At 36.8% G+C, this 20,960-nt stretch overlaps 3 protein-coding genes across 6 annotated transcripts; 2 read left to right on the forward strand and 1 right to left on the reverse strand.

The window, feature by feature from the left end:
* The first annotated feature begins 1,630 nt into the window (after window positions 1-1,630).
* Window positions 1,631-10,943, forward strand: LOC133873203 (glutamyl-tRNA(Gln) amidotransferase subunit B, chloroplastic/mitochondrial). Of its 3 annotated transcripts, none has more exons than XM_062310935.1 (11): window positions 1,648-1,782; window positions 1,963-1,994; window positions 2,211-2,881; window positions 3,248-3,459; window positions 4,711-4,851; window positions 4,971-5,174; window positions 5,824-6,021; window positions 8,722-8,790; window positions 10,021-10,137; window positions 10,263-10,354; window positions 10,455-10,943. In XM_062310935.1, the coding sequence occupies exons 3-10, from the start codon at window positions 2,254-2,256 to the stop codon at window positions 10,341-10,343; spliced, it is 1,650 nt and encodes a 549-aa protein (XP_062166919.1). In that variant the 5' UTR covers window positions 1,648-1,782; window positions 1,963-1,994; window positions 2,211-2,253; the 3' UTR covers window positions 10,344-10,354; window positions 10,455-10,943. The 3 variants fall into 3 exon arrangements, with proteins under 3 accessions (XP_062166922.1, XP_062166919.1, XP_062166927.1); XM_062310943.1 differs by having other exon boundaries at window positions 1,732-1,852; XM_062310938.1 differs by lacking the exon at window positions 1,963-1,994 and having other exon boundaries at window positions 1,631-1,782.
* Window positions 10,944-13,556: 2,613 nt separating this feature from the next.
* LOC133873246 (uncharacterized) lies at window positions 13,557-15,022 on the forward strand. 2 transcript variants are annotated; one of them, XM_062310977.1, is made up of 2 exons: window positions 13,557-14,021; window positions 14,857-15,022. In XM_062310977.1, the coding sequence occupies exons 1-2, from the start codon at window positions 13,600-13,602 to the stop codon at window positions 15,020-15,022; spliced, it is 588 nt and encodes a 195-aa protein (XP_062166961.1). In that variant the 5' UTR covers window positions 13,557-13,599. The 2 variants fall into 2 exon arrangements, 1 of the variants encoding a protein (XP_062166961.1); XR_009901114.1 differs by having other exon boundaries at window positions 13,905-14,021; window positions 14,851-14,983.
* Window positions 15,023-15,390: 368 nt separating this feature from the next.
* Window positions 15,391-20,425, reverse strand: LOC133873239 (uncharacterized). The gene is made up of 7 exons (XM_062310973.1): window positions 19,945-20,425; window positions 19,565-19,634; window positions 19,316-19,371; window positions 19,120-19,195; window positions 19,000-19,036; window positions 15,812-15,926; window positions 15,391-15,723 (listed from the first exon to the last, which is right to left on the reverse strand). The coding sequence occupies exons 1-7, from the start codon at window positions 20,217-20,219 to the stop codon at window positions 15,639-15,641; spliced, it is 714 nt and encodes a 237-aa protein (XP_062166957.1). The 5' UTR covers window positions 20,220-20,425; the 3' UTR covers window positions 15,391-15,638.
* Between the last annotated feature and the right edge of the window lie 535 nt (window positions 20,426-20,960).

Genomic DNA, 20,960 nt, shown 5'->3' on the forward strand with positions numbered 1-20,960 from the left:
GGGGTTAATAATGACAAGCTGCATTGGCTATAAAATTTATGTTAGAAGTTAGAACAAAACACAAGAGTAGATAGACGTGAGCAGCAGGATTCGAACCTGATTTCTAGTCATGCCCAATAACCACTCCGGCATGCCCAAACAGTGCTGATTATGTATGTCATTAAGGTACTTTTTCTTTTCTAATCGAAAGGGCAGGAGATGGTATGACAATTTTAGCTTGGCGTTATCATGATAGCACCTATTTACTGAAAATCAGGTAGGAGGAGCCTAGGCGGCAAAGAATTGCAGCCATTCTATCAAGACCAATTGCATTATAACCCAATTCAGGCCCATCAGTGCCATCGGTGAGATCTTAACACTAATTTTTTTTACATTTTTTCTTTTTTTTTTTTAAAAAAAATTAATCATTAAATTCGTAGGACCTATATTAGATCAAATGATTAATTTAAAAAAGAGATGTACAGAAGATATATATGTATCATGTCTCAGTTAGAAATGGGTGATTTCTATTGTGGAGATTCGAGTTCACTCCATAATACTTGCCTAACCTCATGAACATTTATTTGAGACTACTGAACCACAGCCACTAATAATATGCCATTAAGGTACTTGTTTCATTGTCACATTTACTTTGAGGTATATTAAACAGTCTCAATGAGTAGCGGGTGACGAATGTGATAAGAATAGCCAATTCTATCGCTAGTAGATTAGCCAAAGAAGCAATGTGTGAGCTAGAAGAACATATTTGGATGGAGGAGATTTCTCGTTATGTTCAAGATATTGTACTAGCCGTAATAGTTGTAATTTCTTAATTTCCGGTAATGAAATCAATCGTTTTTTCAAATAAAAAAACTAAAAAAAGGAGTGTGATTAAGGTATATGTTTTGCCCTTTTAGTATATTTTTTTTTTTTAAAAAAATTTGCCCTTTTAGTATTCCAGCGTAGAGAAGGAGAGATTTTAAATGAGGGCTTCTACACATCCGTCCCCTGTCAGCCATTTATAACAAAAAATAATTTTTTTTATTATAAATGGCTGATGGGGGACGGATGAGTGTCCCCCATCAAGCATTTCCCATTTTAAATAGAAGATTCGGTTGGTCCGATCAGCGTATGTGATAAAATATAATAAATAATTAACAGTAGACAGGCTAGCTAGGTCGGTCTGGACTTAACGGTTTAGTTGGTTACTTGCAACTTTGCAAGCTAAGGTCGGTTGAGATTTCGAAATTAGGCTTGGCAATTTCAACACGACTCGCGAATCCGACACAAATATATAGGGTTTGAGTTTATGTTATAACTCGTTTATGACCCGTTAATGACACGTTTATGACCCACCAACCTGTTTATTACACGTTTATAACCCGTTTATGACCTATCGACCCGTTTATAACATATTTATGACGCAATAATTACATATTTTTTACCAAATTAGCTAAATAGGTTGACACGCTAACCCCATGAGTTGACACGCTAACCCGAATTACCAAACCTATTCGAAATGCTGAAAATCCGAACTAACTTATTCCCGGATAAGAAAGCCCCAAATATAGGGGGGTGAGACTAGTCCTAGTCATAGTCCTTATCCAGTGTACCAAACGGGGCTAAAGTGATAATGCTTTAATGATCTTTTTTTTAAACCCTCAGATACCGGGTTGGTATCGTAGCTCCGGTTAGACGCTGGATCGGGTTTCATATACAAGGTCGTGCACTAACTGTAGCTGCTGCTGATAGCTTTCATATGGATGTCTGTTGCTAGGCTGTTAAGCTCTTTGGGTCGAGCAGGTCAGAAATGGTCCCTCTCACTCTGTTCTTTCCGATTCTTTTTGAATACGTTGAACTCTGCACTATGCATGTAATCCCAATGTACCCCGTTTTTTTTTTTTTTTTTTTTGGTGTGCATGTTCTTAACTTGTTTGACGTTGAAATCCTTTCTGGGTTCCCTTCAAAATCAATTCTTTTCAGGTTTCTTTCCGGAAACTTTACTGCTACTTGTGGTAAGATTTCTGTCCAGACATCAGGAATCTGTCATTTTTATGATTTTGACTGATTTTCAAGTTGTGAGCATGAAGATATCATCTGGGTGTTCAACAATTTTAGTTCTTCTAATTGATTTTGGTTCTCATTTTAAGTTTCATTAAAGCTTGTTTCTTTTTTGTTTTGTTTTGTAAGTATCTTTCTTGCTTATCAGTGCCTTGTTTAATGCTTTGCAGATACAGCCTTTGTGTTGTTTGATAGGTTGATTGAATTAGCAACATGATGGCTTCCACTTTTTTTAGAAGCATTCAAAACCATCCTTTGTTGCTATACCAGACTGCATTGTTTAGAAGAAAGAATGGTGTTTTATATTGCACGATGAAAGGCACAGAAGCCCAAACAGCCACGCAAGAAAAGCAAAAGCCCCAAATCAAAGTTCCACCTCGTACTCAGACCAAAACAATTGACAAAATCTCAAAAGATTACGAAGCAGTCATTGGTATAGAAACCCATGTCCAGCTCAACACTCTCACCAAAGCCTTCTGTAGTTGCCCTTACAATTATGGGTCTCCACCAAACACCAGTGTTTGCCCCATTTGCATGGGTCTACCTGGTGCTTTGCCTGTCTTGAACTCGAAGGTCATTGAGTTTGCTGTGAAAATGGGTCTTGCTCTCAATTGCAAGTTGTCTTTCAACTCAAAGTTTGATAGGAAACAGTACTTTTACCCCGACCTTCCAAAGGGCTACCAAATATCTCAGTTTGATGTTCCTATTGCAACTGGTGGCTACATTGATGTGGATCTTCCGGTGGAGTTTGGCGGTGGGCATAGGAGGTTTGGCATTACTAGGGTTCACATGGAAGAAGATGCAGGGAAGCTACTTCATTCAGAAAATGGAAGTTATTCAGAGGAAATTACTGCTGCCCTGTTGCCTAAATACTGTATCACTTTTTACTGTGGATTAAATTATATTCTCCCTTTCTTTTCAAGAATATATCTGTTTCTTGATTTAATCTATTTATGTATGGCATTGGTATTTTCATGGTTCAATCAGGGTCAAGTGCTAGTGATATGATTTTTGGGTTAAGTTGATTCTATAAGTGCAGTAATTCTACAATTTTTTGTCTTATTATCATTATCCAGTGGTACTTATCACTTAGCATGCATTTCAAAAGGAAAATTTGTTTGTGATATGTCTCCTTTTCATTAGAATAGAGCTGTAGTTGGCAAATATGATGTTTGTTGTAGGTTTGTTGACACTATGATTTTGTTGCAGGTTGATTTAAATAGAGCAGGGGTGCCCTTACTTGAGATTGTTTCCGAACCTGATATGAGAACTGGTATTGAAGCTGCAGAATATGCAGCAGAAGTACAAAGGTTAGTTCGATATTTGGGAGTGAGTAATGGCAATATGCAAGAAGGTTCACTTCGTTGTGATGTGAATGTCTCGGTTCGACCAATTGGGCAGTCACAGTTTGGGACCAAGGTAAAGTTCTTTCATCTCACTTTGGTTTTTTTTCTTTTTTGGTCTTGTTTCCTAGCAACTAGAAAAACTGATGAAATTAATCGTTAAAATGTTCTGATCTGTGAAAGAAGCATATTTTGTCAACTTGCATGACGAAAATATTTAGAGATTGTTAGTGCTTAGGATTATCGTAATATCATGTTATCATAATAATCTGTTAATACTTCAGCTATAGCAATAAAATGAGGCTACATTGCTCATGAAAAAGGTTGGTAGATTGTGTTTAATGAAACATTGAGAGAATTTTATGAAACCTTTTGAGGAAAACATACAGCAATATGGAGATCTGAAGAGGGAGTAGTATTATTTCCTCACTTGCTTTTGTTTATCTTAATATAGAAACAAAGTTCCCTTCTTCTTAAAATACTTTGGATCAAAGGGTATCCAGAGAAGGCCTATGTGTAAGTGGTGCTAGTTTTCCCATGAAAAATCGGCTCTGACACTTTGACCATATTCAGATGGTGTCGATTGAGCGGTACATGGACGAACTAGTAGTTGAATAAAGAGAAGAAAGTATTTTTTATCAAACCTCAATGATATTATTGTAAACTAACTTCAAAACCTTAAATCTTTTTTTTTTTTTTTTTTTGATAAGTACTTCAAAACCTTAAATCTCACATCATATTTGGGAGGTTTATTATTTCTTGTGGGGAGAGGGGGTTAAATCGCCAATGGTTGTTGGACCCTATTGCACATCCTTCCTCATAATTAACAGGTGGGGGTTTTGTTCATGGGTTCAAACCTTTACGGGACTTATGATGCATGAGTTATATGTACTTGTTAAAAAAATCAGGGAATTTCTGTTCATAATTATTGAATCAGGAATTTATGTCCAATATGTGCTCAAAAAAACAAATCCATTGCATAAAATATTGACACCCTTTCTCAAAATCACAAAATAAATAAAAAAGAAAATGTGAAGAATTATCCACCTCTTGGGTACCTATATTGCTTTGACCTCCTATTCAAGCTCCTCTTAAATGAGTAATTTGTTAGTGGTAACCTCAAGAACATTTCTACTGCTTAATTTTCTTCTCTGACAGTGATGAATTTTTGTACTTTAATTTTGGAGTAATATCAGGGCTTTAGAAGATGGATGTACCAATGGATGCATTACAGCAAAATGCAATGGCTTTTATTATTATTATTTTTTATCTATTTGGTGTTCATATTTATTGGCAGCACCTAATCTAATCACATTTGCATTGGCAGGTTGAGATAAAAAATTTGAACTCTTTCTCATCAGTTAGCAGGGCCATTGATTTTGAAATTTCAAGGCAGGTGCTTCTTCATAGCCAAGGCCAGTGTGATCAAATTATACAGGAAACTCGTCTCTGGGAAGAAGGCGCTCAGGTAATTGTTACATCTTGCTTTTATTCTAGTCGTCTAATGGAACAAGTACAATATAACTTGTTCACTTGGCCATTTTGTGTCTATTTATGTTCGCCGCTAACCATTGTTACACTGTATAGAAAACAGTCACAATGAGGAAAAAGGAAGGCCTTGCTGATTATCGATATTTCCCAGAACCAGACCTTCCAGGAGTTATCCTCACTAAAGAATATGTGGATAGTATTCGTGATTCATTGCCAGAAGCTCCTGAAGTGAAGCGTCGGAGGTATGAGAAGATGGGCCTAAGCATGCAAGATGTTCTTCTCCTTGCAAATGACATTAATGTGAGTCCTCTTCATTCTATAGAATGTTTTTTTTTGGTTAGGTATTGCTCAATTGGTATTTGAAAGTTTTTACTTTACAAATTCTAAAATTTTGAAGGTAAATGCCAACCAAAAAAAAAAAAAAAAAACAAAACAAAAGAGAGAGAAAAAGGAAGAAGAATAAAAGAGAAGGGTAGAAAAATTAACATCAAATTCATATTGCCTACTTAGAGTTAAAAAATTAGAAAAGCTAAATTTGGGTTAGCCTGCAGATATCTGACATAATCGTCAATGTAAAAGTGTGCCCAAGGTCCTTACAATTCTCTATGTATTTAAAACAACAATTGAAATGAAGAGAGAGAACCCCACTATATATATATAAGTAATAACCCCACAATATTTGATACACTTCAGTTGTATATCACAAGCTTCAAGGATCTGACTTGTGAATCTTAAGTGCCTCACAGTTTGAGGTGTGGCCAAGGTCATTTAAGCCTCTAATGCTGTGCCTCGAGGTATTTTGTTTAGCCTTGCTTCAAAGGCAAGCCTGAAAGCAGAATTCTTGTATGCCTTTTGTAACCATGTATCTGTTGCTTTACAGTATTGTTTGGAACATATATCATGCTAGAATGTTCTGAGATATGGCTCTTTTGCGGAATGAATGTCTTAGGTTGCACAATTTTTTGATGCAACTATTGCAAAGGGAGCTGACGTGAAGCTAGCTGCCAATTGGATAATGGGTGATATTGCTGCCTATATGAAAAATGAAAAGTTGACCATAAATGAGATTAAGTTAGTTCCCCAGGAGCTAGCCGAGTTGATAGCTTCCATAAAAGGTGGCACTATTAGCGGGAAGATTGGGAAAGAGGTAAGAGTTTGCTTCTGGTAGTAACGCTTGCTAGTTTGTATTCACAGTTCTTTTTTTTTTTTTAAAACCTTGATGTCCTATTTGATCACCATATCTCTAGTGTCTATATATCGTTGGTTCACTTGTTTGTAAAATATACTTTGTATTTTTTTTTTTGGTCTTGTCAATTGACTGAGGTTTTTATATGCTTGCTTTTTCAACATTCTCATCAGTACAAAATATTTTCTTCTCTTTTGTTTTTCTGCCCCTCCCCTCCCTGCCCCACTGCTAATATTATTGGTAAGAAGAGCCTGTATACCAATATAAGCAGGTAAATATCATCTAACACTAGCATATAGCAGGCTTGTAATAGCATGCAGCAGGGAGGTTTAACTAACAAATTGCAAGGCTACCCAAGGTGGCAAGGTTTTAAGATATTGTTGTTGCACACTATGCGCCATAAGTTTTAAAAATTTTAAATAGCACATTGAGACCTTATGATACTTTACCAAAGAGATAGTTCAGCTGTTGTCCGGGGCTGTGGGGTTTATGCAGGTTTAGATTTTTCAATTCTCCTTTCTGGGGAATGATGTTGTATTAACTTCTCTCTCTTTTTTCTTTTTTCTTTTTTCTTTTTATTTTATTTTGATAAATAAACGAAATATCATTAAAAGCACAAAAGGTGTAGCTCAAGTACATAAAGAGTAGACGAGAAAAACACCTAGTTAGAAAGAGGAACAAGTCAAGAAAATTATGAAAACTAAGCCAATTAAGATTTAAAGCAGCTGTCCAGTAGTAAAGAGTTTTGAAAAAGAAAGACTTAAGTTTTACCACGGTACTCTCAAGATCTTTATAACTTCTACCATTTATTTCCCTTTCAAAGACACTACAAAAGGCAAGACGGAACCATCTTCCACACTGTTGTGCTTTGAGGACTGCCTCCCAACCCTCTCCAACAAGCAAAAAGGTCTACTACTCTATTAGGCATGACCCAAGCTAACCGTACATGATTGAAAATAGCACTCCACAAGGCAATAGCAATCTCACAATGGAGAAGAAGATGATCTATAGACTCCCCACTCCTTTTACACATAAAACACTAGTCAACCACAACAACATGTAGTTTCTTTAGGTTATCCATGGTAAAGATCTTCCCTAGGGTGGCTGTCCAAGCAAAAATTGCTGCTCTCAAGGGGGCCTTATTCCACCAAATACTATTCCAATGAAAGGGGGTGCTATCATGAGGTACAAGGATGTTATAGAAATATTTAACGTCAAACATCTCTCTCTTGAAGGGATCCCAACGAAGCTTGTTTTCACCTTTCTGCCTCAATCTAAGGGAGTAAAGTTAAAAAACGAAGAAAAGACATCCACATCTCAATGATGAGCATTTTTTATAAAGCTACTTTCCACTGATGAGAATCATCGGATAAATCCAAGTCATTTGCCGTGGAAGCATCCTTCACACTAAAAATACTATACAAATCCGGGAAATTCACTACTTGTCATGCCAGAATCTAATTTTAGAGCCATCTCCCACCTCAAATCTAATATGACTAGAAAACTCTCCCAACCCCCCAAGCCCCAAACCCCTCCTAATAGTTTTCTACAAACCCACTCCATACGACCCATGAACCTCATTAGAACACCACTCACCCCACGAGCTGCCACATTTGGCATCTACTACGACTTTACACAAGGACTCTATCTCATGCACATAACACCACAACAATTTCCCCTGCACGATTGAATCGAAGCAAGTTTCGGACCCCAACCCTTCCTCAACAATCGGCGAGCAAACCTTGGACCAGTTTACCAAGTGAAATTTGAAATCATCACCCAGCCTACTCCATAAGAAATCCCGCTGTAACTTTTCTATGCGATTGGCAACACCAACAGGAATGGGGAAAAGAGACAAGAAATACTGTCAAATTGGACCGGGTACTCTTTATTAAGGTAATCCTTCCACCCTTATACAAGTACATCCTCTTCCATTTGGCTAAGCGACACTCATTCTTTTCAATGACACCATCCCAAATAGACTTGGCCTTAAAAGGAGCTTCCAACGGAAGGCCAAGATACTTCATAGGCAAATAAGACACCATGCATCCCATAATATTGGCTAGACCATCAACATTATTGACATTACCCACATGAACTAATTCTGACTTAGGTTAATTTTCAAACCAGCGACAGCTTCAAAGTATAAGAATAAGGCACACAGATAGTGTGATGATCTGAGTTTGCCTCACAAAAAAAAAAAGAAAAAAAAAGTGTCATCTGCAAACAGAAGATGGGAAATATGAAGCATACAAATATTCCTAGATCCCACATAAAAGCCTAAAAGAAAACCCCCATCTACAGTAGCGGATAACATTTTACTTGGAGACTATAACAATGAAAAATAGCAAAGGAGACAAAGGATCATCTTGTCTCAAACCACGAGAGATAATGAAGAACGTAGACGGTGGGCCGTTCACCAAAACAGAAATGCGCACCGAAGAAATACAATATGCCATCCAATTCCATTTCTCCCCAAAACCACACCTTTTCATTAAGCATAGTAAGAACTCTCAATTTACATGATCTAGGCATTCTCTAGATGAATGGAAAAGGAAGAAAGACCTTATGCTTGTCTTGCAGTAGTGCTATTCTTCTTTGGGTGTACTTACTGTTCTTTTTTATTTCTTAGATGCTCATCATATAAATTATAATTTGCAGATATTGTTTGAGCTACTAGCCAAAGGTGGAACTGTCAAGGGACTAATAAAAGAAAAGGATTTGGTTCAGGTAAGTAATTATGTTAGGAGCTTATATAGATATAAGTCTTTTCAATGGTGAGATATATGATAAATGATGCTCTCTATTGTTGGTTATGCCTTTAAAATTTTTTTTTTTCCCATACCTTTGCCATGAAATGCTTTTATGAGATGCCTAAATTTGAACAGACATATGAGATGCCTAAATTTGAACAAGCCTCAAATTCAAGGGATACATGGTCTTGGACTTACATGAGAGAGTGATCCCGGAAGCAAGAACTTATAGTTTTAGTGGATGTCTTTGTAACTAAAGATTTTAATAAACCAAGCTATTTAAATTAGGATTTGTCTACTGTATTCTTCTATTAGGTTGGTCAATCTTATCATGAGAAAGATTTTGTAGACATTTTGGTAGCTTCAGATTTAGTATGTAGACTTGTTCCGGTCACATTGATGGAAGAGGACAGCCCAATTTAATAGCTGATACTTAACTTTTGCTTTGGCATGTTTGTGTGACTGAAGCAACTGAACTGGGTAACTCCTTTAGGTGAAAGACATTTTCTGATGTCCCATTTACTAAGACTGCCACCCTTTGTTGTGCTTTTTCGTAAAATATCTACGTCTAAAAATTATTTTTCTTATCCATTGTCAAAGATGTAACTATGGAGGAAAATGTAATAAGCATTAATGTCCTAGATATATGGGTATGAACCAACAGAAGCTGAATGGTTGTTTAAGTTTCGGTGTAGTTAAACTTTCAGTCAGCTAATCTTGAGCTTGACCTGAGTTTATGCCAATCCAACACTAATTTTAGCAGTGTAAAATTAGAACTTACAGCATACTCTCCGCATCCCAAAAAAAAACTCTTTAAGCTGTTTTGTTCTTCAGATTTCTGATTGACTTTCTATTAATTGTCGACTTTTCTTATTAACTCCTTGGAGAAAGATTTTGGGCGGTTATTGCAATTGCATCAGATCCATCAACTGGTTTTCAAGCATACTTCTGGCAAGCTCTGGCTGTTAAGCAATCAGTTGAAAATGCCTGAATGAGTTATTCTCTAAACCAAGCCCAAGCTTCCCAAGCAGCTGGGGGCATCTAATAGCTTTAAATGTGGGAGTAGTTTCATTATCTGATGTCCTATGAGAGAGACGGTTTGTGCCACCAATAAAATGGTTGGAACATTATTTGTATGATGGTGGTGATTATAGTATGGTTTAGTAGAAAATCGTGTCAAGGGGTCTCATGGTTTTGAAAATAACAGATAGTAGATCCTCTGGAGATTGAGAAAATGGTAGATAAAGTGCTTGCTGAGAACCCAAAACAGCTGGAGCAATATCGTGGTGGCAAAACAAAACTACAAGGTTATTTTGCTGGCCAGGTAAAAAAAGATAAAATTGTGGGGCTTAATAAGAAACTTCTTTTCTATTTTCTCCCTTGGTTATGTTGTTAATATTTTTCCTCTGTACTTTAGCAAGATGATACTGTATATATTGGCACATGCAGGTAATGAAAGTATCGAAAGGTAAAGCGAGTCCCGGTCTTCTAAACAAGATCCTTTTGGAGAAATTAAATTCCAAAAGCTGATGATTTTGTCGGTGGGTATCTGCATTGTTTTTTACAGAAAAAGAATAGAATCATTGATCCTTCCATATCTCTTGCCAGGTTCCATAATAAAACTGGTATATCTCTTGCCAGGTTCCATCATAAAAACTGGTATTTCCTTGGGTCTTGCTAGAAGATGCATTTACTGGAACCTTCGTTGTCCCAGTGATCTGATTTTGCAAACAATGACGGCCGATGAGTTTAGCTGATGAATTATATCACATATCTTTGCCTCCTGATGGTAAAAGCATATCGTTACTCTTAACATGTTTGAGCTTTAATTCTGAACTCACGATACTTCATGCCAGCTTACAGTTTAACCTGTCCAGTGCGAACATGGAAAGGAATTGCTTGGGAAAGACTCGGGCTGTTACTTGCCTTGTCACACACACATATATATATATATGGGATAGATTAATAGTGACTGTAAGCACTATGGTTTTGATATTTATGTATATGTTGTAAGAATTCAAGTCATTCTTGACTTTGAACTTTCATTCCTTTCACTTGATGTTTATAATTTGAAAGAAAGGGCTAGGGCATGGAATGAAAAAGGTTATTCCATTGTAATAACCATTCCTTTGTTTGGTTGCACATTATTTCTCCTAAGCAATAGAATGGAGTTTCCAAACACCCCATTTTTTTTTCAAACCCAAAAATTTTTAATTTTTAATTTTTTAAAAAAATTATTTAAATTTTTGGGTTAAAAAAAAAGGGGTGTTTGGAAACTCCATTCTATTTCCTCAAATCTCAGTTATTTTTTTCAATTAAATGATTGATACTTTGACATATCAACATTTATTACTTTAAAATACGAAAAAGGAAAATACTTAGGGTAGTACAACTTCTATTATAATTCTTTTACACTCAAGTGGTAAATATCATAATGGTGATAAAAAGAAGTAGCAAAATTTGACAAGTGAATTTAATTATTTAGTACCTGATGTAATAAATGTCATAGACTTAACTTTGTAAGACTTGTAGTAAAAGTTGTTGTAACTATGGCAACAATCTACAGAAAAATTGGGTAATATTGAGATAATAAATAAGGTGATAAATGCTATTATGGTAATATCCCAACCATTTACTCAAGATTAAAAAAGAAAAAAAAAAGAAGCTATAATTTTATGAAATCTACATAATAAAACATCCTATAAAAAATCTACATAGCCAGGAGTCTTCCTCCGATCCTAGCACTTGGATTAATTCAAGTTGATCTCTATCTCATTAGTAATGAGATATTATCTTTATTTTTTTAGTTGGTTTATTTTATTATCTTTATCTTTTCAGTTGGGTTATCTTAAGAGTTGTTAAGTTAGTAAAAATGTTTTTGCTTATGTTTATCGTAGTTATTTATTAAGAGTTTACTTTCAATAAGGATGGGCTGTAAAACCCCCATTTTATAGCATCCAATTATAAGGAGACAACTCATAATAAACCAAAAAATAAAATAAGCATGAAAACTCCCGATTTTTTCCCTACTCATCTATGTTCTTCTCTAATCTCTCATGGAATCTCCGCTGGACCCTTGCCCAAAGAACCAGCAAGGCTGGCCAAAGCTGCCGCCAAAATCCATGGAGCCACCATCCGAATCCGAAGGGAGGATCGGATGGCATCACCAATAAATCAAAACACATGGGTCCAAAATCAGAGCGAATGAAAATCAACCCCCAGAATGAATTCATCGAGCCACCAAGCATGTCCAACCCAAATTATTAGAAAAAACATCATTGTATTCAATCCCTATGCTTATGCACACATTGAGTTTCAAAATCCACATGCACTGAGACGCCAATGAAAGGAAAATGGAAGACTACCAATTCAAGAACACTTTCACATTCTAACCCAACAAACCAACCAATCTACTCACAACGCCACAAAGGAAATCCACAATCTCGATCTTAAAATCAAAAACCCACAACGTAGAGATCTTTCAAAACTGTCATTTCGACCCAAAAAAATCATAGATCAAGAAAAACAATAAAACCCACAACAACATAACAAAGAAAACAAGAAATAAACATCAAATCTGCAAGTGAAAATCGACTAATCACATTCAGAAATTTCGATCCATGAAGAAAGAGAAGAAATGGGAGTGGGAGCAAAGGACATGGCTGGTATTGCAGGAGGCTTTCTTTATATCTCTTTCTCGTAGTGATTCACAGGTTTAGGAACTGTGGGTTGATTCTGAACTGGAGGGGGTATTGCATCTACTACTCTTTTTTTTTTTTTCTTCATAAGATTAGGTACTTTTATATCGATTGTATTTATTCTTCTTAGATGATATGTTTACTCCTTATTGGAAGCTGTAAAACATCACTTTTACAGCCCATCCTTATAGAAGGGGCTCTCATTTATTAATAGTACTTGTATTTCTATTTAAAGACCATTTGGTCAATAATGAAAGAAGAAAAAATAATTAGAGAAATTTTGGTTTATTCCTACCCTAAGTAGAGTATTGTGGTGTTCTTCTACCCTAAGTCAAGAATTGTGATTTCTCCTACTCGAAATGAGGTATCAAATCCTATCATCTTTTCATTTTATTTCTACAAGTCATCCTTGTTTTTCATACATCCATCACAAATCTCGCATCACTTGCTTTCATCTTTTGTGTGTGTTTGTTTGTAAATTTGTTGAGCGTAATGCACGTACATTTATGACATGGTGACAAGGATTCGGTCTCCACGTGGTAAGTTTTTATTGGATTTATGCGAAAATAAGGCATTTGACCCTTATTCCATTAAAAGTTAGACCAATTTGTCAAATGGTAAAAAATCAGATATTTAACTGTTAAAATTAGAAACTTGGACCTCATTTGTCACCAACCCAAAAACTCAGGAGACATATATAGGACAACTTCCAATTGAAAACCCTTTACATATGCTGGTGGGTTTTGAAACTAGAGAAGAAAGTGATGAGACAAAACCCTCCCCGTTTGTGAGCTTTGCTGGCAGGGACCGAGTCTCGAGGATGGGGGGCTTCCAAAACAAACATACAACCCCCAATTTTGGCAGGGAACAACCAAAGTAGCCCTAAATTGTGAATCACATAATGAAAGCTGACAATTTGTTAATAGTTGTCCTTATGGATAAACACATAACAAAAATGACTTCCTTTAACTGTCTTGTATTTCGCTTTTCTACCCTCCATGATTCCATCCAAAGCCTTATTTGTGCTTGTGGTGGTGGCGGCGGCGGGGGCTGCCTTTGATGATAATATAGAGATCGAGCGGCGGGCCATGCAAGGTGAGACCTCTTCAGCACGTAAGGTAATGGTGGTAGCAGAGCCAACCCGCGAGTCAGCGGTTGCACTACAATACGCTCTTTCCCATGCAGTGCTTGAGCAAGACGAATTGGTTCTCCTCCACGTCGAAAACCCAAACTCGTGGCGAAACACATTCACGATGTTCCTCAGAAGGCCAGGTGCAGGCTCCTCTTCCACCATGGGATGCTCGGATGGAGGTGGAGGGGGTGAGGATTTTGTTGAAGAAATGAAGCATGCATGCAAAGCTGCTCAGCCGAAACTGCGGGTACATGTAGAGAGGGTGGAAATATTGGAAGGCAAGGACAAGGCAAGCGTTATTCTTTTCCAAAGCATGTTACTCAGGATCGATCTCATAATTATAGGGCAGCGGCGAAGCCTCTCAACAGCAATTTTAGGGTGAGTTTTTTAGCAACAATCTTCAACCTACAATGCTAATCGATAGAAACCAGGGCTGCATTAGTTCATATATAAATAGTGTTTTTATTTATTTATTTATTATTATTTGGTAGAGACTTGAAAATAATATTAAATACGTTTTTCATAGCCGAGGTAAATGGGTGGTTGGGTTCCTCTGCGAGAGACCAATCAAGTTTGGCTTAGGAACTTCATCGACCAGTGATTTTTTTTTTTTTTTTTTTTTTTTTTTTTTTTTTTTTTTCTTTTATCCCATATTTAATGAAGGATGGATGAAGCACGCCAACTTAGCTAAAAATGCTGAGAGAATGATAAATAGCGTTTCTCAATTGAATATCTCCATTATATACTTCTTAAAGTCATTCTCTATCTTGATATTCATTTATTCGTACTTTACCTATATCAAAAAACAAAAATTGTAAGCGTGAAAATAAATACCTATAGGAAAATGATACAAATCAATCTCCTATTACCCATCTCATTTTCAAAACCACCTACTAAATTTGTAAAACTCACATCAGGTCCCACAAATTCAATGATGAATTTGAAACTTGGTTGTACAGATATAGGTAAGAGATAGATGTCTAACATGTCCTATATCTATGACAAGTAATGCGAGTTTCAGAACAGACATGTTTCTTGCACCAGAAAACTTGCATATAAAAGTGGAAAAAGAACACCGCTGAAAGTGTTTTTTTTTTTTTTTTTTTTTTTCTTTTTTTTTTTTTTTTTTCGGTTCTTTGTAATTATATTTTATTAAAGTGCTATTGGATTTTCGTAATCCTAAATGAAGGTATGTGTCTTTTTGCAGCAACAGATGTAGGCGGTCGGGAGGATCTATGAGAGGGACCAAAGGGATAGACACAGCAGAGTATTTGATTGAGAACAGCAAGTGCACCTGTGTTGGAGTACAGAAAAAGGGCCAAAATGCAGGCTTTCTTCTCAATACAAAAACCCACAAAAATTTCTGGCTCCTGGCATAACCACCTCTGGCAGTCAGTTGGCTCTGTTCGATTCATGATATGATTCATCTCGTTTTTGTTGGGACACCGGAAACAGACCAATGACACTGCTTTGCGTCTGCCAAATCAGTTATGTACTAGATTTAGTGCACTTTTAAATTAAGACATCTTTGGTTGTCTTCTCTCAGCTATGTATAATTTTCTTTACACTTCATGGACAAAGATTGTACATATTTGGACATGGTTGGCTCTAGGAAACAAACCCTACGAATATGAGAGATAAGCAGAAACCAACTTTCCCTTTCCTCAAGTAATTTTGGGGCATTTGTCCGAGGAGGCATCTTATTTTACGATTAAAAGAAGAAAACAATGTAGAGAACATACAACCATGAAGGAAGAAAAAAATAAAAATAAAATTGATTATACTATATTGCATGACATATATAGCTTAAGAGGCACAAGGAAGAAGAAGAAAAGAACTTTAGAGTTCATCACGCATAGGTCTTTCAAAAGGAACATCCACCTTATGAACTGGATCTTTATGGACCTGGGCAAGATTTACGCCATCTGCAACCGGTCTGTGTCCAATCTCTGCTTGTCCCACCAAACCAGCCTTTATAGCGGCAGTAACCTTTCTCTACAACTTTAGTATTCCAATGCGCTTTGAGACAACATAAAGAACAGCACACGAGAACAAGAAAACTCCAACTGAAAGTATCAACCTGTTCAAATAAAAGAGATGGCATAAATTTGTGCAAATAAAGATAACTAGTCATTGGGAAAGAGAGAAACCAAAAAAATCTTCTTTACCTGTCCAAGACATCTTGACGTTTCATTGTGGAGAGTAGGTTTCGGGTTCGCATCAACAATGAGCGATGCCCTTTATATTCACTTTCAGACTTCTTTAATACTCCTGTTGATTCCTCTATAGATCCAAGCCATATTTGCCAAACAAATACAAAAAGAATTCATGTCCAAAGTTCTTGTATAATCATGCTATGGACTCTACGTCTGTGCTTTGTTGAAGTTACAAGTAATATTATTTCATAGAAATCTGACTCAAAATTTCCTATAAATATGCATCTTGTATAGCAGCGAACCAAAAGAAGCAGCATCACATGATAAATCATTGGGGATGCCCTGAGCAGACAAAACTACAGAACATTTGGTCACATATATAAAAGAAATTAGTTGCCACACCTATGGGTGATTCAGGGTGAAGCCTATATAATGATGTCTCTGCCCGGTGGCTATTATAAAGGAGCCTTATTCTATTATCTTGGCACATATGCTCCCAGTTACTCATGATTGATCACTAGGTGAGGCTGTGAAAATGAAGTTGAGAAGGTGGTGTTTCACTGTAGACATAATCACACTGCTTCAAAGTTTAAATCACAGACAAGTCAGTAGTTGATCATAGAAAGCTAGAGAAAGGATAACATTCTCATCAAAATGTGGCCTCATCACTAGATCCGAACTAAAACCAAAATCAAAGTCACTATCATCTAGATACACAAATCTTAGGGGCTCATCACACTTTTTTCTTCCTTTGGTTTTTCGGATAAGTTCACCACACTTGTTATCTATTCCACCAGAGCCAAATACCATGTCCTCATGTCCTTCTGTCTCATTTGATGACAACCATGATTCAAGTATATTCTACTTTGCAGTTAGAGCTATAACTCCAACTAGTTCTGTTGCTTCTCAGAAATAAGTCTTAATAATTAAGATAAAAAATAACTGAAACAGCTTACTTCTGATCTATACCCAAATTGCTTTTCAAAGTTTTTGGTTGACCTTCATCAAACTCTGTTTTGACAACCTTGCTTGACTTAGTAACTTCCAATTTTGTGACAACAGATTATTTTCCTGCATTATGTGTCTTCTAGAGGAAAACTCAAGTTAAGAAAGAGGAAAGAGAATATTTCTGTAGATTGGTTTCATGCCGGAGATGCCGCAGTAGTTTGACCTAAGAGATATCACATATCACAAGATTTCCACATCTTTTGACATTCTCTAGTTCTTTCAGATCAGAGACTCAAGAACAAGATAAGCACTTGCCTAAAAGGTAACCCGAACAAGTATTCAAATATATAACTACACTCAAAGATGCAGAGGGACAACAATCAAATTTTGATTTAAAAGACGGGGGACATTCTGATGACCAGAATTATAGGATCCCCAAACAAGGAACAGCCACAAGAACTCAATCAAACAAGTATAACAAAAACTCCCGATTAACATGATCATAGGCCTTCTCCAAGTCCAATTTACTCAATAGCCTCGGTTCCCCAGATCTAATCTGAAAATCCAAATCCTCATTCGCCACCAATACAGAATCCATAATTTGTCTGCCTCAGATAAATGCATTTTGTGAACTTGAAACAATCTTAACCCAATACCAATTTCAACCTGTTCGCCAGGACCTTCAATATAATTTTATACACACCACCCACAAAAATAATAGAACGAAAATCCTTGGGGTAATTATCTTTTCCCCCCGTGAACTACCAAAAAATGCACGATGCCCCATGAACTACCAACTCGACCAAAATAGAGCATTCAACTACCAAAGACAACACTTTTCCCCCCTTCCGTCAGTCAAAGGGGTTAAAACAAACGGTCAACGGGTCACGTGACCGTCACACGCTGTTTTACCCTCATTTTCTTCTTCTTTTCCCTCCATGAACTACCACCATCTTCCTCTTTTCCTCCCATGAACTACCACCATCTTCCAACATGCCCCCATATAAAACGACACATGACCCGTTGACTGTTTCTTTTAACCCCTCTAACTGACCGAAAGAAGAAAAATAGTTGTCTTTGGTAGTTGAATGCTCTATTTTGGTCGAGTTGGTAGTTCATGGGGGCATCGCGCATTTTTTGGTAGTTCATGGGGGGAAAATGTAATTACCCCAAAATCTTTAATCTCCATTGCCCCAGCTTTCTTAGGTATGAGAGACACAAAAGTAGCATTGAAACTCTTCTCAAACTTCCCTCAGCTATAAAACTCATTTAAAACTTTCATAATGTCCTCTTTTAATACCTCCCAAAACTTCTGCAAAAATCCATAGAAAAACCGTTAGGTCCTAGAGCCTTATCCCCATTAAAATTTCTCACCACTTCCAACATTTCACTCTCCTCAAATTCCCTTTCCATCCAATTTCTTTCATCCACATCAGTTGAAAGGAATGAACAGACAGCCAACTTTAATCTCCAATTATACAATTCAACATACAACTGTTTATAAAAGTTGACAATATGTTCCTTTATTTCTGTGGAATCAGACGTCATGTTCCCATTTACAACTAGGGGCTCCACCGAGTTATGTCTTCCATACAAATTTGCCAAACGATGAAAATTTTTTGTATTTTTATCTCCCTCTCTTAACCAAAGGGCCCTTGACTTCTGTCTCCAACTCGCTTCTTCAAGGAAACTTCTCTCCAACTCTCTAGAGATATCTTCCTTCCTCAACCTTTCATCTTCATTTAAAGGTCTTTCCTTTGCAATCATATCCAGCTCACAAAGACCATCCATCATCTCCTTCCGCTTCACTACATGAACTCCAAAGAATGATCTCTTTCAAAAATTTAGGAGATTAATTTTGAAATATGACAAAACAATGAAGAGGAAGAGTTGACCAGATACCAAAGAGAGCCAGCCCCATCTCCTTGTGACAAAAGGAATGAACATTTCATTGCGGATTCCAATGGATCACATCCATTGGAAGATATTTTTGTTCCTGACTGATGGGTTAAAGTAATTTTGACATTTTTGACTAAATCGTGCAGTCATAAAAATAGTTCCATAATTCTTTGATTCCTTGAGTATTAGAAAGAGTATCCAAACTGAGTAAGTAAAATACAAGAAATGATGCTGGAAGAAAGATCATATCCAATAATTCATCAAAAAGAAAAAAGAAGGATCATACCCAATGCAGTTCCATTATAATTAAACAACAATAACTTTACATAAGATGTTGGAATAAGAGGACCTACCGACAGTCATGAGTGTGCTAGTACTTCTTTCCACCTCCTATAAGCACATAGAAATTCAAAAAAATAAATTAATTGTGCATCCCATTCAAAACAAAACAGGAAGCAAAAATAGCTGCTAACCTGAACCATCAATTGGCGAGTACGGCGAAGGCTCTCAGTGATGCTTTCAGCAGCAGATGTCATTCCAGCTTTTGTCCTGAAAGACGTGTATTAACAAACCCAAGTTAAGAATAGTGACTATTTTGTTCATGTTCATAAAACTTGCCATAAATTTCAATGACTGCACCGAATATTGATATAAAGCATTCAAACTTACTGCAAGTTGCGTCTGCGAATTGTGGACTCTTCTCCACCGCCCAAAAGTAGTTCTCTCTGCAATTAACACAAGCACATGAAATCACACCTCATTCCAAGCCTCTCTCATAAGCATTGCCATATGTCAATAATTGCAAGCTTTTCACAAAATGAGAAACGTTAAAGATGGGGTATCAGATAAACTACCAGAGAAAAAATGGTTTTTAATGACTAACATTTTAGTAGCGTAATTTAATATGGAAATGGTTACCTCTTTCTGAGCAGCTTTCCTCATGTTAGCCTTTGCTTGCAAATTGGCATTCCTCAGACTCAATCGCAAACTGCAAACAAAGCCCATGATCGAAAATCACGAAACTATTCATATATGAAAAATCCATTATAAGGAAATTAGTAAACGAGACCGTTAGTTGCTTGCTCATAAATTAAGGAACATAAAATAAAACGTAATCTTGCACTCAATGCATCTATTTTCACTCGGTTGGCTTGAAAGCTCAATTCTTTTCAGGCAATTCAGGTTAAAGAATACAATATAAGACTCCAAATTATCTTTCCCCATTCCCTCCATTTTTCTGAGCAACCAAACAGACGGTACAATTTGTTCACATAGCGAGAGAGGAAAAGAAACTGTACTTCTGGGATTGGTTCTTCCAAGAGTGAAGCAAAGCCGTTGCTGATTGGACTTCATGATCGGAGGGCAACTGTGGCGCAAGAAGATCGAGCTTGAACTGGAGCGAAGAGAGCAAAGCCAAGCCGTCCTGCGCGAGCCCGTTCAATCTCGGCAGCGAATTCCTCTCCTCCTTCGATTTCCCGTACTCTTCGATCGCCTTTATATGCTCTTGGGTCCCACTATACGCTTCGTCCCACTCCTTCTTCGCCTTCTCCACTGCCTCCACTACCTTGTCCATCCAGATCTCACCACCTTTCGCAATTCCCTCTGTTTGGTTGCCGAGAAAAATGTGGGAAAATAAAACGAGATTTTAAAAGAAGAGCAACAAAAATGAACGAAGCGCACCGTTTTGGTTGAACGTTCCTTTTGTGAGAGCGCGCCACGGAGATTTTCTTGGAGGCTTGTTTAGTTGCCCCCCTAAAACCGATTAACACTCCCTGGAGTATTGTCGGATTCTAGAGGGATCAAAATTGACAAAAATAAATATACTATATTTTTATTTCTTAATTATCTCATAATATTGATATCGTAATCTCAATGATTAATTGGAACGTCACGTGAACATTTTGAGATATAAATATAATTTATAGCATTATTCTAATGCTAATGGAAAAAATAGAGGCTCAATAATAATTTTCTCTACGAATCTTGACCCTCAACCCTCAATCTGAAGGGTTAAGGTTTGGCTTTTCCAAATGGGCCCGGATTCCTTACAAAATTGCTCGAATTACAATCAATTGAGAAAAAATAAATGCTTAACACCTCAGACTACACGGACAAGTGAACCCCGTCAAGAACCTCTCTCATTAGTCATTAAGGGATCGAGCCGGCTGCAACTAACTAAAGCATGGTGTTTTTTTTCTTTTTTTTTTAAGCAGAGAAGTTGGGTGTTAAACTTGGAACTTTCTGTTCTAATTTTCACCAATTTCTATCTATCACATCACTACCAAAGATGACCCCAGAACAAATAATTATAAAA

This window comes from Alnus glutinosa, chromosome 1 (genome assembly GCF_958979055.1).
Source record: "Alnus glutinosa chromosome 1, dhAlnGlut1.1, whole genome shotgun sequence".
In the NCBI taxonomy this organism is placed as follows: domain Eukaryota; kingdom Viridiplantae; phylum Streptophyta; class Magnoliopsida; order Fagales; family Betulaceae; genus Alnus; species Alnus glutinosa.

Excerpts from the sequence above, each read along its gene's own strand:
- LOC133873239 (XM_062310973.1), bottom strand. The coding sequence starts at position 20,219 with ATGGACAAGGTAGTGGAGGCAGTGGAGAAGGCGAAGAAGGAGTGGGAC. Across the intron at positions 19,196-19,315 it reads ATTCGCAGACGCAACTTGCA|GACAAAAGCTGGAATGACAT; the intron begins GTAAGTTTGAAT and ends CACGTCTTTCAG. Across the intron at positions 15,724-15,811 it reads CGTCAAGATGTCTTGGACAG|GTTGATACTTTCAGTTGGAG; the intron begins GTAAAGAAGATT and ends TTATTTGAACAG.
- LOC133873203 (XM_062310938.1), top strand. The coding sequence starts at position 2,254 with ATGATGGCTTCCACTTTTTTTAGAAGCATTCAAAACCATCCTTTGTTG. Across the intron at positions 2,882-3,247 it reads AGAAAATGGAAGTTATTCAG|AGGTTGATTTAAATAGAGCA; the intron begins AGGAAATTACTG and ends TGATTTTGTTGC. Across the intron at positions 8,791-10,020 it reads AAGAAAAGGATTTGGTTCAG|ATAGTAGATCCTCTGGAGAT; the intron begins GTAAGTAATTAT and ends TGAAAATAACAG.
- LOC133873246 (XM_062310977.1), top strand. The coding sequence starts at position 13,600 with ATGCAAGGTGAGACCTCTTCAGCACGTAAGGTAATGGTGGTAGCAGAG. Across the intron at positions 14,022-14,856 it reads CTCTCAACAGCAATTTTAGG|ATGTAGGCGGTCGGGAGGAT; the intron begins GTGAGTTTTTTA and ends TTGCAGCAACAG.